The 17,101-nt window shown below is 38.7% G+C and overlaps 1 protein-coding gene and 1 long non-coding RNA gene across 3 annotated transcripts; both read right to left on the reverse strand.

Annotated features, from left to right (window-relative positions):
* Nucleotides 1-287: 287 nt before the first annotated feature.
* RRN3 (RRN3 homolog, RNA polymerase I transcription factor) lies at nucleotides 288-16,209 on the reverse strand. Of its 2 annotated transcripts, XM_052772773.1 has the most exons (18): nucleotides 16,078-16,209; nucleotides 15,718-15,826; nucleotides 15,158-15,214; nucleotides 13,996-14,085; nucleotides 13,779-13,908; nucleotides 13,228-13,287; nucleotides 12,132-12,195; nucleotides 11,583-11,652; nucleotides 9,788-9,886; nucleotides 9,066-9,161; nucleotides 8,418-8,553; nucleotides 6,935-7,065; nucleotides 5,640-5,770; nucleotides 4,582-4,766; nucleotides 3,910-4,018; nucleotides 3,312-3,464; nucleotides 2,209-2,296; nucleotides 288-1,514 (listed from the first exon to the last, which is right to left on the reverse strand). In XM_052772773.1, the coding sequence occupies exons 2-18, from the start codon at nucleotides 15,808-15,810 to the stop codon at nucleotides 1,356-1,358; spliced, it is 1,851 nt and encodes a 616-aa protein (XP_052628733.1). In that variant the 5' UTR covers nucleotides 15,811-15,826; nucleotides 16,078-16,209; the 3' UTR covers nucleotides 288-1,355. The 2 variants fall into 2 exon arrangements, with proteins under 2 accessions (XP_052628733.1, XP_052628734.1); XM_052772774.1 differs by lacking the exon at nucleotides 9,788-9,886.
* On the reverse strand, nucleotides 10,263-11,236 carry LOC128134720 (uncharacterized). The gene is made up of 2 exons (XR_008232818.1): nucleotides 11,123-11,236; nucleotides 10,263-10,980 (listed from the first exon to the last, which is right to left on the reverse strand). It is a non-coding gene; the product is annotated as an uncharacterized LOC128134720 (long non-coding RNA).
* Nucleotides 16,210-17,101: the final 892 nt, after the last annotated feature.

The following is a 17,101-nucleotide window of genomic DNA, read 5'->3' on the forward strand; positions in this document are numbered from 1 at the left end:
GATGTAAGGACGGTTCTTCCATGCCAGGAGAGAATGCAATTATTTCAGATGGAAATCTATTGTTTATTACTTAGGACTGACAGTAAAGAGGACTAAAATTAAAAACAAAACCTGTCTCAATTTATCCAATGATGAACAGATCCACTGATGCATTTTGCAGTATCATCCCCAAAACTAATTTTTGCAGTCTGTTAGAACAAACCACCTAACTTTCAGAAGCTAGACTACACCAAGAGATCCTTAGTTACATAGAGAGATGTGTTTTTTCAAAGGTGTAAGAACTGCACTGTTTGCGTCAATCTTTATTGGCTCTGAATAAAAATGTTGTCTTGAAAGCCTTCAAGTTCATATTCTAAAGAAGGGCAATTAAGAGTTTAGTCCCAAATGCATAAAATTTTCAACTAAATGTTACACAAATAACATGTATTTCTTCCACTGTTTATATTCTTACTCAAATCTAAAAGCCAGCAATCATGAAAAGACAAGAAACCTATGCAGAGAAACTACACTGACACATGGACAAAACAAGGACAGCAGTGACACCATCACTTCGTTTCTATGAGGGAAGATTTTTTTTGTATTTTCAGCATTCACATATAAACTTCAAATCCTGAAAATAAATACCTGTCTCAGAGTGCTTCACAAGCACCCCAAAGAAAACTATCTACAAATCATACATTTAGCTACTCTATCATTTTCAACACTTCCAACAATTGTCACTTGTAAAAGTCTGAACTTTCATAGCTGGGGAAGTTGTGTGTCAGCTACAGATTCAAGGAGCAATAATGCTTATCATCTGAATACACTTTCCACTATCAAGTGCCTTTACCAAATACTGTTCTACATATAGGAAAAGCTTAAGAGATGTGTGCAAAAGAATCCCTGTCAGACTCGATTCATGGCTTCCCTATCGTGGGATCATACCATTACTTTGAAACTAACTCAAAAACAGTCATCAGAGTGCAGTTTGAATACTGACAATGGAATTCTGGTCCCCACACAAATCAGTAGGAAGAAAGACCAGAATTTCACCCCTGATATATAAAACCTTGTAGAGAAACATTAGTAAACAAAGTTCTTAAGAGTCAGGAAAAACTATAAAAAAATCCTTCTAAGTCATAAAAACCATTTCAATGTGAAATTTGTAAAATATCACCCTATTTATTCTCTAAGCTTTTCTAGCAACATATGACTTTATCATAACATATCTGTAGAAATCTGATGATTAAGAAACAATAATTTTTCTTACATGTAGTTACTTAAACATTTGCCAGTTCGGAAAGTTGAGCTAAAGTCTCTTTACAGAGCAAAAAATTGCACACAATTTTCAACCTTTTCACTTCTGATTCTCCATGTCATTGAGGGTATGGCACGTAACAGTCTGGAGGGGAGCCAATGCTGCTCACTGGGCTCCGGGTATTTGACTCATAAGAATTTGGAGCAATTCCAACCACACCATCGTTTTGAGGGGTTTCTCCTTTCAAAAAGTCATCATCTTCATCTTCAGAAGTACCCTGCAGAAATTTAAAAAGATCAGTGAGAGCAGAAAGATTCTCCAGGTCTCTGTTAAGATTTGACAGAAGTAATGAATGCTGAGACCAAAAAGGTATTTCTAAATCAAATTCTGAAATGTTGCAATAATCAAATCTGCTAATCAAAACACTATAGGAAAGTTTATAAAGTTACCAGTTAACAAAGTTACACCACCATAAAGTATTTTTTACGTGTTATCACAGGAAGGAAAGAAAAACACCCTGTTCAAAGGACTCAAAAATCTGACAAAGGATAGACATTCTGCAAGAAGGTAAACAGACTACATAGGAGCTTTAGAAGGTCATAATTCAGGATTTGGGTTGTACAACAATTGTCATGACTAGTTGGAATGGTAAGAGAATTAGATGTACTCTCATTATGAAATATGGGAACTAAATCATATCTACAAAGTGGATTTCCCAGCACATCCATATTCTGAGAGTGTTCATAAGCGTTCACAGTGGTCCTGTGCTGCCAACCTAACTCCTCTGCAGAAGAGGCGAAAAGTGTTCTCAAAGCAAAGATGGATGAACCCCTAAAGCTTCCAAATTTCAATCACAGTTTCCCCTAAACGTTTAGTGTACTTATATCAACTAAAACCAATTAATCCTGCAGTAGAAGCAGCTGATAGAGATTTGGCAAAAGCTGAGCTGCATTTTGATCAGAAAAGATTACCTTTTTAATGGGTTTCTTCAGATTCTCAAGGTCTTCAGCACTCAGCTCTTCCCAAAACTGATAAAGAGGATCAATGGTCTTCTTTGATCTGAAAGAGGGATTAAAACACAGTATGAGTTAATGTATTTAGTGAAACTCATATGTATTTAATTTTAATAATACAATAAAAAATACTTGGCATTTTGATAGCCCTCTGTAGGGTTTTACAAACTATTCAATTAATCCCTATATAATCCCCAACTAATCCCATGAAGAAATAACTCCATTTTGCTCCAATTTGTATAAATTACAATTGCTTGCTTGAGGAGTTGTGACAGTCAGGTCTCCTAACTCCTAGCTGGGTATTTCTAACAGCTACACTATGCTCGCAAATAAGCATAATTTCTTCCAAATTATTGAAGATTATTTTTAATAATTTTATTGATGTTATCTATTAATACAGTACGTATTTACATAATATATCTAATTTTATGTAATTTAATATGAATATAATTGTTAATATTAATAATTTCTACTTCTAAGAAATGTCTCCCTTCTGCGGAGACAGATTTTTTTTATTGAGACAAAAAAAAAAAAAAAAAGCCAGAATGTTGTTGCCCTCTAACATTAAAAAGTTATTAAAGCACCATAGCACTAGGCATTTTGAAAAGCTGCAAATAATACACTATTCATTAAAAACCCAAGATATTTTAAGTAAGCTGAAGTCTCCAATCAAGAAGCAATACACTCAAGGCGCAAAAAAACTCAAAACCAAACCAACAAAAAAATGACATAACACCACCACAGCTCCAACAAAATATGTATTAGGCTAACATTATGATATTTTAAAGACTGCTTAAAACAAGGAAAACCAAAAGAAAAGTCACCAAACATACTAACTAGACCTTCCAGGAAACTGGGTCCTGTTCCTTCTTCATCGCTATATGTCACAGTGGAAGTAAATTTCAATTCAAACCTTTCACAATCTCTGGTTAAAATATGCAACATGAAAGGTACTAAAGATCAGGGAAGAAAGTGAACTGTAGAAACACTGACAGTTTCTTACAGTTTTAGTTCATTATTTTCTACAAGGCAGAAACAGGTTGTTTATTTTTAAACTATACCTTTTGAGCATGTACGGATCAAAGGGAAAGAAACTGTCAAGTGGGTTAGTGCATGTCTGCACAAGGTCACCCCCAGTGCCACTCCGAACAACTGGTATAAACTGCCTATTGTTCCTCTCAATAATTGTGTAGCAGAACACCAACTGGTATTTCCTTTAAAAAGGAAAATAATAATATATTAATAAAGAAAAGATAAGCATTTCTAGCATACTGAAAGCAAAAATTTCAGATGGTATTAAAATACAAAGTTATTTTTTAACAAACATCACTCCATTTTCCAACTGATATTAGGAGTTTTCAAGATAGCTACAAGGTAAGGAGTATATTCTCTTCTTCTACACTCCTATGAACTTCACTCCAAGTAGAATCATATTGGCTCCAACACAAAGCAATCAGTATCATAGTACTGTAAGATTTCACTGAAACTGAACGAGAAACAAACTTATCCCACCCAGAATATGGGCAGTGTTATATGAGTTGTCTTAGATAATACTCAGTATTGCGCCTAAGAAAACCCACGTTCTAAGTACGGTGCTGTTTTTAGATACACACACAAGTATCTGTATCAAGCTGAAACTTGAAATAAATGAGTAGGTACCTGGTAATGGCAGCAAACAAGTTCACAACAGAGGGTATACAAATCTTCAGGGGGTTTAGCTGACACATGACAATGCGCTCAAAATTTAAACTCTGCAGATATGACAGACCTTTAAAATAAGAACAATTGACAAATACAGGTTACGTATCACATATGCTGAACTTTATTTCTAAGAATTTCCAGTCTGACCAGCCTGCACTCTGCACAAAACCAGAGAAGCACATCCTAGGGCACTCTCTTACAGTAGAGATCTAGCCCACAGCTTGTTCAGCAGAAAAGCTACTCTAAATAATAGTAACCTGCCACAGCCAAGGGATCCTTCTAACATAGACATTATGTTTACACACCCATTACAGGGACTGACAGAGGTACAGAGTCATTGAGACAGATTATTAATTGAAGCCCACACTAGTTTTATATAGCTGGAATTCAAACATGCTCAGCAAGTGGGGCCAGGTATCACTGTTGAGGAGTTATCAGCATTGTTTTCAATAGTGGGGGAAAAAAAGATTATTTAGGGTGGTAGCCCAAGAGGTGTACAGGCCATCTCATTTTATGTAGAGGACAACATAAACTTGCCATCAGATACTTGACTGAACTGACCATTACAAAACACATCCACAGTAAAACTTGCAAATGAATTCGAATACCGTTCAAACCTAATATACTCACCTTTCCTTAAGTTTCCATCCAAAAGTTGCTTATGACGGAAAATAAGTGTATAGAACACCGCCTGACATGTAGAATAAAATGGCCCATGGAGAGCTACATCACAGTAAGCATTAGCCCCTGTATCTTGATTATCAATGTATTTATGCATCCAGTTTACCAGAAGATCCAGGCATGCTTTTACTGTACTATAATGGAGGGGAAAAAAAAAAAAAAGTGTAAAAATAGCACCTGAAATGGTATAGAAAAGATGTTAAACAAGTATTCGAGGATCTCAGTGGTTATAAAAACATCAGTAAGAAAATCTCATTGTAAAAAAGGAGATTCTGTTATGAGCTTTCTCCTTTATCTCAGCATAAAATGAATCAATGTATCAGCACTGAAAACCTCCATCAGTGAAAGCACAAGATGCCGGAAGAGATGAATCCATGAACGCATGTTGCATGTGAAACGTGCAGTAAACAATCAGAATCCTGAGCTACAGGTAGTACAGAGAGAGGATGTCTCCCACGTCCAACAAGTAATTCCGATATCAAATTAAGTTCAACATTAAAGTCACTGAGCCCACCCTGAACAGCATAAAAATACAGAATGTGTATGTACAAAAGATGACATTTTCACCCATCTGCTGAAGTATTTTAATCCATCTGTATCAGAATACTAGAACATTTGACGTCCTGTCTCAGAGTCTACATAAAATGCCTAACATAGAGCATTAAAAATATCTGCTTCTGAACAACAGATATACCGGGCATCCATGACTGCCTGAAGTCAACATAACCTACCCGTGCTCAGCATTTCTTGGAAAGTGAAGCCTTAAACAGCAAGTCATGAGTCCCAGCAATCATTAGTCTGTATCCCATAAATGCAAAACTTTCCTGGAATCTTCAAGACAATACTGAAACAGTATTGTAGAAAGGACAAACAAGACTGTTGATTTAGGCTTACTAACAAAGCAGTGGGAATAGAAGACCAACATTGTGTGTGCATTCTCTGAATTCTGTACTTAACCTCAGCAATCATAAATTGTTTGATTCTGCTCATATATCAAAACAACTTACACAACTGGAATGAATTTAGCTCTTGCCAAGAAGCTGCCAATATAACTCCCAGCAGTCTGCCTGATCACTGAAGGATTGTTTGGATCATGCAGTTTTTTCCAAAGATGGTCTAAAAATGCCTCGGCCAACCCCTGGAAACAAGATACATAGAAATCATGAGTTGTTATGCTGATAATACTGTTTAAGTAATAGATTCCTAATACTCAAGTCCCATAATTTCCATAACCGAACCATTAAAAAAAAAAATCTACCTATAACTGCAGTAAATAACTATTCCTATGCATGATGGAAGAGCACTCTTTTCTGTGTCTTTTTCTATATACTTCATTGTATAACTGGAACCAGAAGTCTAGGAAAAAGTCAGGAATAGATACATGAGAAGTGTTTAAAAACAAGAGTGGTAAGAAGGTAAACATGAAGTGACTGTTCACTGTCTCTTGTAGCAAAAGTAGTCAGGGACATCCAATGAAAACAGCAGGAAGACGAATTTAGAGAAATAAGTGATTCCTCACTTTAAATGGTTACATCGTGGAACTTTTTGCCACAGAAGTTCATGATACCAAAAATTCACATCAGTACAAAAAGCATAATATCATGAGATGCTTTCTCTGTGAATTCATCCATCATGGGCTGTTACCATGAAAGAACATCACTTTCGCTCAGGAAGTTACTGGACTGCTGCTGGAGGCTCAGAGGGTATTCTAGCAAAGCATCGTAACATGCTTGCCCCATTCTGATACTCCTTCCAACACATTCACTATTAACCACTGTCAGAGAAAGGGCATTAGCTTAACTGAATCTTTAGCTACTCTTACACAAAAAGTATGCATGTTCGTATTTTTATATGGTAAGAGGCAGAACAATAGTTTGTTGAGAGATGGGAAAATGGGGGCAGGGAACAAACAGTAGACATGATTTTCAAATTGAAAAGCTAACACAGACAGTATCTTTAAGATAGTTTTGGGATGCTGAAGAAACTTGCTGGAGCACTGTGTCTCGGGTTCAAGAGTACAACTGATTTGTGTAAAAGAGGTCTATTAACCATGTTCCTTCACACTAGCTTACATCCCATTTGTTTGCAGTTTATGAACAACATGGGAAGAGCAACCACATAAAGAAAAACTTGAAGAAAGGAATAACAGAGAAGGAAAAGAAAGCAAAGATACTAATGAATCCTGACATACTATCTTCAGTCTAGAATTACAGCAAAAAACAACTATTTTTTGCTAAAAAAGACAAAACGAGGATGCAGAACGGACAGAAGATACTGCATTTTAAAAACAGCTTCTACTCACCAATTTAAAGCTACAGATGTAAAACATAAAATACTGTACGTGACATGAAGCATGGGTTGGTAAAATGAGTTTGTCAAAAACAGAAACCAGATCCCGATACAAATCCTTTGTGTTGTTGATATCAAGCTTGCCTACACAACAGAAAAAGAAAACAGAACAAAATGAGCCATTACAGGTTGTTTTTTTTTTCCTACCCTCATGCTGCTAAGTGGCATTTCTCTCTCTCTAAACCAGTAAGAAACATGTAAAGAAACACTGTCAAGCTGGCTTCTAGGCTTATCCAACATCTAAAAAATGTTTATAGTAAGACCTTCCAGGACTTCAGTTCTACTGCTTTTTACAGTGGTGTATATGGAGAGTGTCTGTGTGTGTGCGTACACATGTATAAAACTGGTAGACATGCAACAGACTTTGCAATATGTGTTAATTCAGAAAAGCCAGAAGAAAACACTAATACTTTACCTGTCTTATGTGAAGAAAGTACAGCAAATGGGTTTCTAAATATTCTGTTTTAAATATTGTCCTGGTTTCGGCTGGGATAGAGTTAATTTTCTTTCTAGTAGCTGGTATGGTGTTATGTTTTGGATTCAGTATGCAAAGAATGTTGATAACACACTGATGTTTTGGTTGTTGCTAAGTAGTGTTTAGACTAAGTCAAGGATTTTTCAGCTTCTCATGCCCAGCCAGCAAGAAGGCTGGAGGGGCACAGGAAGTTGGCACAGGACACAGCCAGGGCAGCTGACCCAAACTGGCCAAAGGGGTATTCCATACCATGTGATGTCATGCCTAGTATATAAACTAGGGGGGAGTTGGCCTGGGGGGATCGCAGCTCAGGAACTAACTGGGCATCAGTCGGCTGGTGGTGAGCAATTGCATTGTGCATCACTTGTTTTGTATATGCCAATCCTTTTATTATTATTATTATTGTAATTTTATTACACAAATCTAAGAAATTCAAACCCTTAATAAATGCCAGTGCAAGACATTTCTTTCATTTTTTTTCCTATAACACAAAGACTTGCTGTAGCAATTCCAATTGAATGATGTGGCTCCTTGTTTTAATCTACTTCCAGTCCTCGTGATGTTGAAAGGATCCATAATTTTTATACTCAAAGCAATACAGTAGAGCAAATGATGAAAGACTGTGGTTAATTAGAAAGTATTTCTAATCCCCTACATTTTGTAGCACAATGAAAAAACAAAACTATTTACTCTTATACCCTGTAATGCCACAGTTTGGATAGTGTCATATTTATGTAATCAGAATGTCTCCAACTGAAGACTAAAGTCATAAATGTACCTTTGCATCCTCTGCCAATAACACTGGGCAGAGGCAGGAATGTGGACTACAGCCTGCTGATGGCAGAATTCTGCCGCTAAAGGGTGAAGACTATCTTGCAGCAGCAGAAAGCAAGAACCCCTCTTATTCTTTTCTTTCTTGTTAGCAAAACAACAAATCTGGTTATAGTTCAAGTGTTCTTACCATCCACGTGGCAAACATCTTTAATATAGGAAAACAGGATGGTCATCAAAATATCAAGGCGCTCAGCAAGTGGATGAGCCATTCTATCACTACTGGAAGAGACAACTTTGTTTCCTTTTCTTTCTTCATCTTCCTCCTGGTAGATAAAATGGCAGTCATGCAGCTTCTATATATACACACAACATCATAAAGACAGTACTTACAGGAAGAGTGAAACTAAATTTCTCTTTCAGTGATATGCTACGGTTTTGTCTTTTTTTTTTTCTAAAAAAGCAGAATCTAATTACAGCTTAGTGTAAGCAAATTTTTGTAAACTAAGCCAACTACCATGCATTCTTTAATTAGCTTTATGTATAGCTGCTTGTGTTTTTACATAATGAAATTGATTCACTGCATGCACACTGGGTATTTACACGAATAAAGTCAACACCTGGAGAACACATTAATGACTTGGCGGCTGTTCAGGTTTCAAGAGCTGTGTGCAGTGCAGTAACGACAAAGCAATAATGTATTCCTACACTGTCTCAGTTTGCAGTGCAGTTAACAACAAAGCAATAATGTATTCCTACACTGTCTTCGTTCATAGCCACCTCAAAAGTGAAAATTTTACTAAAAAAAAACCCCTCTTAGTAGAACAAGTTAGCCAACCATGTCAAAAAGTCCCTCCTCTGTAGATTTTTCCTCACTATCAGAGTTATTAGCAGTTTCTTCAGCGTCTTCAATATCTTGCTGTGGAGTACTAACCTACAGTTGCAAACAAGAAATCAATCTTTATAAGACCATGATTATAACATGAAAACTTTTTTATTATTTATGTAAGAAATTGCAACACAAGTAATTTCTAGACTAGTTTCATCCTTGACTAAACAAACATTTTAGAAGGGAATTATATGTATGTAATACACAAACACACACTCCACACATGCCTGAAACTTTACCTCCAGAATATAAGCTTTCCCCAGACTGTTACGTGCTGAGGTTCTCCAAAATAAAAAGCCTTAATCATTTACAATGCTACTCCTCCTGTCTTTTTTAAGATTGTAAATCCTTTTCTTTCAAAAGGATGACAAAGCAGATCAACCACACACGGAGAAGCATATTCTCTGCACATTAGCACTGATCACCATGAAACATTTTGATTCTGGCATGGAGATTCCATCCAGGGTTTAACAGTACACGATACAGTTACCCTGAGGTGTGGAAACATCTTAAGACTAGGAATGGAGTATAGATTTGGTTGGTTTTACACTTATGATCATGAGTACTACTGCAACATATTTTTTGTTGAGCTTAACACTGAAGCATATTTAATTTCCTACTCTGTATTTTAACACCAAGCTTCCTTAAAAGATGATACAGAACAAACTTACATCCAACTTTAACAGCTTTTCAATAATAAGCTCCAGAATTTGAAGCCTCAGAGTTGGAAGGTACACCGTAACTCGTAGCAGGTTATGAACATAACATTCCTATAACACAAAATTAATTGATATCTATAATAATGTTAACAGAAAGTCTAATTTCTGTCAAGGATTTTTAGAAAACAAGTTTCTTAATTTTTTATCTAAAGAGCCAGAAATATGTTTAAACAGGCTGTATTCAACCTAGAATAAGTTAATGTATAAGCCAAACATCAACTTTCAATTGTTAAGCTGTGTTACCATTAACTTCTTAATCCACTACTTCCATACAAATTTTTCCAACTATCTCTAGACAAAATGAGTACAAATATTCTGTAAGAAAAGTTATTTGTTTCCATAGGAGTTTATGTCTAAACTTTCTCTAGGAAAATTAAAACAACAAGCATATTCCTCACTACATCTAGAACCAGCTCTAACAGAACTGTTTCAAGTGAGACTGAATACAACTTTATTTCAGGTTATTATAATATACCAAGAACAATTTTAAATTCCACAGGTAAGTCTCCTCAGAGTTGTTCTGATTGTAATTCAAACAGGTTAACAGACAAATTCTGTGCATGTGCCCACCCATGTGTACACACACACACACATATGTACAAAAGACAATGCTGCAACTTTCATATAGCAAAACTGTGAAGTCAATATATAAAATTAGGTAAAGTGCCACATTTAACTACACCATAGTCTCTTTGTGAATATGCATTATAACACAACCTTTAATTACATGAGCACATACGATTTTTCCACAGGCTATCTGGCTCGCTCAGTACATGAAATGGATAGAGCTAGCTTAATGAGAATGTATAAATTGGAAAAATTTAACAACAATGCATGGACCATATTTTTATTACACTTCATTCGAACCTTGCCCTGAAAACACAGTGATGAATTTCTTCACGACTCACTCCTCACTGATCCGCTAAATAGATAAATAAATACTCTTCTTCTAACACCATGTAAGAGCTATTATCCCCTTCATTTTACAGATAGGGAACTAACGCCCAAAGTTATTTGGATTAAAAAAAAAAAAAAAATCAAAAAACTAGCAAGGCATACAAAGAACTTCGGGGGCTTTTCAGCACTTGATGAGTTCGAAACACAGCTCCAACTGAAGTTGGCTGGTGGAGCAGGGCTCTGCCTTTCTGTAAAACAAAGTGCCACCATATCAAGTTGGAACAAGTAAATATGAAGATCACACAAAAGCTGTAACCTACCAAAAGTTTCCAGCTTGTCTTCCACCACACACGAGCACTATACCAGAGATGTAATAAAACAACTTAATACCCTACACTACTGGCAACATGGATTTCTATAACGTCCATTGCCTTCTGTCTGCTTATCAAATCCCCTGTTCTTCTGATAAACACTTTCCAGTTTTGACAACAAATGAGACAGGTATCCTACCGTCTCCTTACTATACAACCCTGAGATTCATCGTCAAAGAGGTCCATCTTGTGCATTGATTAAGAAAGCAATCCTGTGGAAAAGATATGCAGTTATGTCATTAAAGACTAGCATAATGCTTATGCACAAGGAACTTAAGTATGCTTGGACAACCTTATACTAAACAGACACACCCATATATATATATATATATATATATATATATTAAAAAATAAAAAATCTTAACCAATACCCTCAAAAATCTGCATTCAATGCCACCAAATCAGCTGTCATATTATAGAGTATATTTATACATTAAAAAACAAGTGAACAAATAAACAAAAATATTCACAGCTCTTACCAGAGTTCTTTCTGATTTATTAATGAAAGGAAAGTTTTCCACAAGTATTGGCATGAGAAATTGTGGTGTCCTATAATTTAACAAAAAAAACCAAACAAAACCAAACCCAAAAGTTATAAGTTATTACCATGAAAGCAAATATTGAAGCTCTAGCACACTGAAGACAGACTGGAACAAGCTTATTTCACAGTAACTTTATTTTAAGGTAAGTAATTGTATAAAATATGTTTTTTGCAAGCATCATCGAACGGATAATAAGCAGCAAACTTTCACTGTGGACTTGCTAGAAGCCACTTCAAATACATTGCGATAAACACGACTTTCCCTATTTCCTATTTCCATTAACAGGATTTTCAGCTGCTGATGTCTATGGAAATTTCATAATGATTGGATACAACATTCCAACAGTTCGCGAATATTAGGAAAAATCATGCAATGAAACTAAGTATTATACTTCCAATTAAAGTGAAAAAAAAAAAAAATTCAACAGTTCACAAGCTTTAAATCTGCAAGGAAAGAGCATACAAAACCACAGGATTATATACTTACGAAGGAACATATCTTGCAACAGTTTGCAATGCTCTATGGCACGTATTAAAGTTTTCAGAAAGGTCTAGAAAAAGAAAAAAGTACTCTTATGCATTTGGTTACAGAAAACTAAATCAGGACCCAGCAAAACTAGTTCATATCAACTAAACATTTTAAAGGTTTCCAAGGAAATTACATTTGCCAATTTTTTTTTTTGGGGGGGGGGGGGGCAGCGATGTTGGTTTTGTTTTGTTGGGTTTTTTTTTAAGTTGAACTGCCAAAATGAGTGTGAAAAATAATTGCAAATAAAATTCATGGTATCACAATTAATATAACTCTGAACATGCTGCCAGCCCCAAGGCCAGATATTGTTGTTGTATGCTCTCAGACTGAACGCTAAACTTGGAAATCCAAAATTTATCTCATAATACAGAAATATTTAGAAGATATGTTAAATCCAGGTCTGTAACTAGATAAAAAGCTATTGAAAGATTATGCCTCGTTTTCACAAGAGTCAAACAAACAGCTAAATAGGCTTCTACACCAGACTTTTTTTATCCAAACAGTGCCACAAGTGAACAGCAGAAGAGTAGTGGGGTCATCACAAGCAGAACTGACATTTATTCCAGCATTCAAGATAAGAAAACATGAAATTCTTGAAAGACATTTAGCTATCTGTTTGCCTTATCAATAAACACGCTAATTATGCAGCATTTTTGTTATAAATTTGAGCTTACCACAGGCAGACAACAAAAAAAGACCCAAGAATCCCCCAAACTACCTAGTTTTATTGAAGTAAATAAAATAAAAACAAACAACTCCTAACTTTTCTTTGGCTTTGAAACAATCTAGGACTAGGAATGTTCTCCTGTGCATTCAGTCTTACAGATACTGCACCAACAGGAATATTTTGAAAGTAACAAGGAGTGGGTCACCACACCATTGATTTGAGTACAAGAAATTCTTTTGACTTGAGAATTTAAGGATGTACTGTTTCTTAATGTTTTACATTAACTGAGCTAAATTAATTTTGTAAAAAAGGAGCAACATGCACTGTATACTTCTTTAGTAAAGGTATTACAGCAGCACATATAAGCCATGCTTCCTTTATACTCACTTTCATCATCATCATCAGAATCTGAAATATCCACATCATCTTCTCTGATAGTTATTCGAGCTAGCAAAAAGTGAGATTATTATATCAAAATTGTACAAATCTTACAGGTAACAGTTTCAGTGCCAAATCAAACACACTAGACAACAGCCTTCATCAGGACTAAAGCATCAAAATTATCCACAAGACTTTCTAAAATAAGCAGAAGCTCATCAAAAAGACTGTTTCATTCACACAACCAGGGGTTCTTGAGAACATCTGATATGATCCTCACTGCAGCTTTTGTTTTTTAATAATAACAACATTATACAGTTCATCTCTTTCCAAGACATCTTCCTAAATGGGGTCTGGATTAGCCACCAGAATGTGTCTTCTAAAATCTAGCTACAGAAAACTATCTGTATCACAGTTCAGCTATTCAAGTTAAGAAGTAATCAACAGGAAAAAAAACCAACCCAATAATTAATCGTGTCACGCATTGTATTTATACAGAATTTATCTAGGAAAGACATTCTGATAAGCAAACAAAAAAGATCACGAGAAAAGTGACTTACAGGGGACAAAATGTGATACAATCATCCGGAGGCACGGCCTAAGATGGACCGTTTGTGCTGACACCAGATTGCCAAGAAAACCCAGATATTCTTCCACTACCTCTCGGCTTCTTCTCAACCATGGCAGCTTCTGAAAGTAAGCAAAGACCAAGATGTCAAAGAAAGATGTTTTGAATACTAAACTCTTAATCTTCCCAAGTAACAAACAGATATTTACCAGCAAAATGCTGACCAGTTGTTCAAGCTCTTTGGTCAAATAAGCAACAGAAGCTCGAAATTCATGCAGCCAATTAATGATCTGGGCATCCTTAAAATAAGCAGAAAAAATAGGTAACACTGTTTATTGGAATAGTTATCTATTACTAGAAAATAACAAAATCCTTAAAAGTCAAAGATTAAGATTGTAAATAGAAATTATTTTCATATTAACATGCAAGGAATTTCTTTAAGTTTGTGTCCTCTTGAATGCAAGAATAAATGCATACCAACTCCTACACCAACAGCCTGTCTGGAAGGCTTAAGTTACAGACTGAGCAAGGCACGCAAACCTCACTTACACATAACATTTAAAAGAAATGCCATTCAATCTTTATTTTCTTTTCTTTTTGCTCTAGTTTAAGCAGAAGGGACATTCAAGTCTTGAAATAAGAGAGATACTGAAACAGTAGCAAATCTACACAGAAAATTTTACACTGATTTTGCCTGTACACTCCAAAAGGCCTGCTAAAACTGAAGTATTTTACAAAACATCCTCTTTAAAGAGAAAAGGAACTCCATACAGCATTATGCTTCCTGCAGCATCCTTCTCAGTTTTGTGGTTTAATTGAAAGGAGAAAGAAAAAAAAAAAAACAAACCACAGACAACAAAGGTAGTGGGTACTCGCAGCTATACCGAAGAGCTATGAAACAATACTTCTGCATGTTAACTACTAAATGCATATGTATCTTACTGCCTAATTAAACAAGGTTTTAGTGAAAACAGGAGAAGGTAAAAATTCATGCAACTTAAAGGCTGTGGAAGTCAGAAACCATGCTTTGATCTTCAGAAGTATCTGTAAAAACAAGCATCAGTGACCTAGAAAGATGGTATCTGGAACAAAGAAAGACCCTGTCACAAAGCAAAAAGTTTCTCACTCTAAAGCAATGAGTCAGTAAGCACGAGACATGGTTTATCAAGATCCTGCATATAAAAGATACATGTGTATAAACAGACAATTGCCTTCATTCATTCTGATAGTTTCCACAAAGCAAAAAGCTGTTAAATGTGGCTAAATGTTTAAAGGAAAGGACTTGGGTAAGCACCAGAATGACTTGTCTGATGATTACACTCATACAGCTGAACTTTAAATTGTCAGACACCTTACTACCCAAACTCTTACCTTTATGTCTGGATCTGACAGCTGATGCTTTAACAACTCAAAATCCGTGGTCTCGCCCTAGCAGGGGAAAGAAAAATAAGTGAGTAACGTCTCATATTTTTTCCAGCAAAAAATACGAATTTCATCAACGCATCTGAACTACCTAATATTGCCGAACAGTAACGTTAAGCACACAAGCAAGCAAGAGAGCTCAAGGAAGGCTGAAGCAGCAGTAACAGAGCACTGTCCCTGAAAGACAACTGAAGCCGCTGGGTCATTCTCAGCTCCTCTCCCCGTAGACGCAGTTGCGATCGCTTTGCACCCTTTGGCTTTACATCCATCCTGGACGTCACTCGGGCTGACTCACAGGGGAACTCTTTTCACTCGCACAGCAATACCGCCTGGCACGATCCCGCAGCACCCGGCCGCCTTCGCGTTTTTCTCCTAAGCCTTCAGCCACGGTCTCGTGCAAGCCGAAACGAGCCTTCGCACCGAATTACACCCCCGGAACTAGTGCACCGGCAACGCACGCAGCCCCCCGAGGAGAGCCGCGACGGCCGGCGGAGCAGAGCCGCAGTCACCTTGTCGTACTTCAGCAAGATATCCGTCAGAGTCCCCCCGAACCGCACCGTCTTCCTGGGCGGGGAGCTGATGAACTCGTCCCCTCCCAGCATGGTCACGGCCCCGCGCCTGAGGGAAGGCGAAGCCGCGTGAGCACCCGGGGGTCGGGTCGGGTCGGGTCGGGTCGGGTCGGGTCTCGCCCCACCCTCCCTCAGGAGCCCGGCCCAGCCGGGGGGGCCCCACCGGCCGACGCGCCCCTCTCCTCAGCGGACGGGCAGCAGTCGCGTCGCCCGTCCCCAGCTCCGGGACTGGGGCGCCCCGACCGCCCCGCCCCGCCCCGCCCCTCCCCTCCGGAGGCCCCGGCGCTGCCCCGCCCTTGCCTTGCGGTGGCGGCAGCGCGCGCCCCGCTAGCGGGGCAGGCGTCGCCGCGCGCCGCGCCCCTCGCGCGCTGCCTGCCCGCGCCGCCACATGCCGCCACCCGGGCGGAAAGAGCGCTCGCCCCGCCGGAAACGGGGAGCGCTCCTCCCCTCGCACCATAGAGAGGAGCGGCTGGAAGGGCCGCAGTTGCTCTGCCCCTGCCGTCGGTGGTGCGGGCGGACCCAGGGAGAGGCGGGCAGGGGCGCGAAACGGGCGCTTGCCTTCCCGGTACGCGGCGGGGCTGAAGCCGGGCGGGAGCGGCGGAAAGCTCTCCCGGCGCCACCGCTTGGGTCTTAACGCTGACACCTGGGGGAAACGATGGCGCTTGGCCGGTACCGGCACGGACAGCCCGCGCTTACAGGCGGCGGGTCTCGACGGGCAGCGTCGGTAAGCGCGTAAACCGGCGTCAGCGTTGGAGCTCAACACGGCCTGGGGAAGCAGGAATTCGCGACTTCACCACCACGTCACGACGGAGGGGCCAGGCTTTAAGCTCATTTACAGGCAAACCCCCGTGACGCGGCAGGCGAAGCCGGAGGTGGCGGCGCGGGCAGTTACCGCCAGAGCGGGCCAGGCCCGCGCGAGGCCCCTCACCACAGCCGGGTCGCGACACCAAGGCCGACGGCCGACCGTTAGAGGCGGGTTTTTCCAACTGAAAACGGCAGTACAGCAACTTAGAGGGGAGAAAAAAAAAAAAATCTAGACAACTTACTGGCGATTAAAGAGGGCCGAGTATCCGCCCTAAACCAGAATTCGACCTCGGGAAGCAACCGGGCATCGGCTGGAGCAGAGGCGCAGGGCGTTAGAGCAAGATTTCTGGGTGTCTTCATCCTCTCTGTGTGGGCTAGGTCTATATTAAAGCACAACACTGGTAGCTATAGCATTCTTTAAATGCTCTAAATAAAAATGTGTTACAAACTCTTTGGTCTCTGAGCTAGTAACTGCTTTTCCTCTCAAAACACTCCATGTATACACACACACACACAAATA

The sequence above is a fragment of the Harpia harpyja genome, chromosome 21 (genome assembly GCF_026419915.1).
Source record: "Harpia harpyja isolate bHarHar1 chromosome 21, bHarHar1 primary haplotype, whole genome shotgun sequence".
NCBI classification, from domain to species: Eukaryota; Metazoa; Chordata; class Aves; order Accipitriformes; family Accipitridae; genus Harpia; species Harpia harpyja.

Bases quoted from the DNA above. Each gene is read 5' to 3' on its own strand.
- RRN3 (XM_052772773.1), bottom strand. From the start codon at position 15,810: ATGCTGGGAGGGGACGAGTTCATCAGCTCCCCGCCCAGGAAGACGGTG. The intron at 13,288-13,778 runs GTAAGTCACTTT...ACTTTTTGCTAG, and splicing joins TGTATCACATTTTGTCCCCT to CTCGAATAACTATCAGAGAA. The intron at 11,653-12,131 runs GTAAGTATATAA...GTTAAATTATAG, and splicing joins GTTGCAAGATATGTTCCTTC to GACACCACAATTTCTCATGC.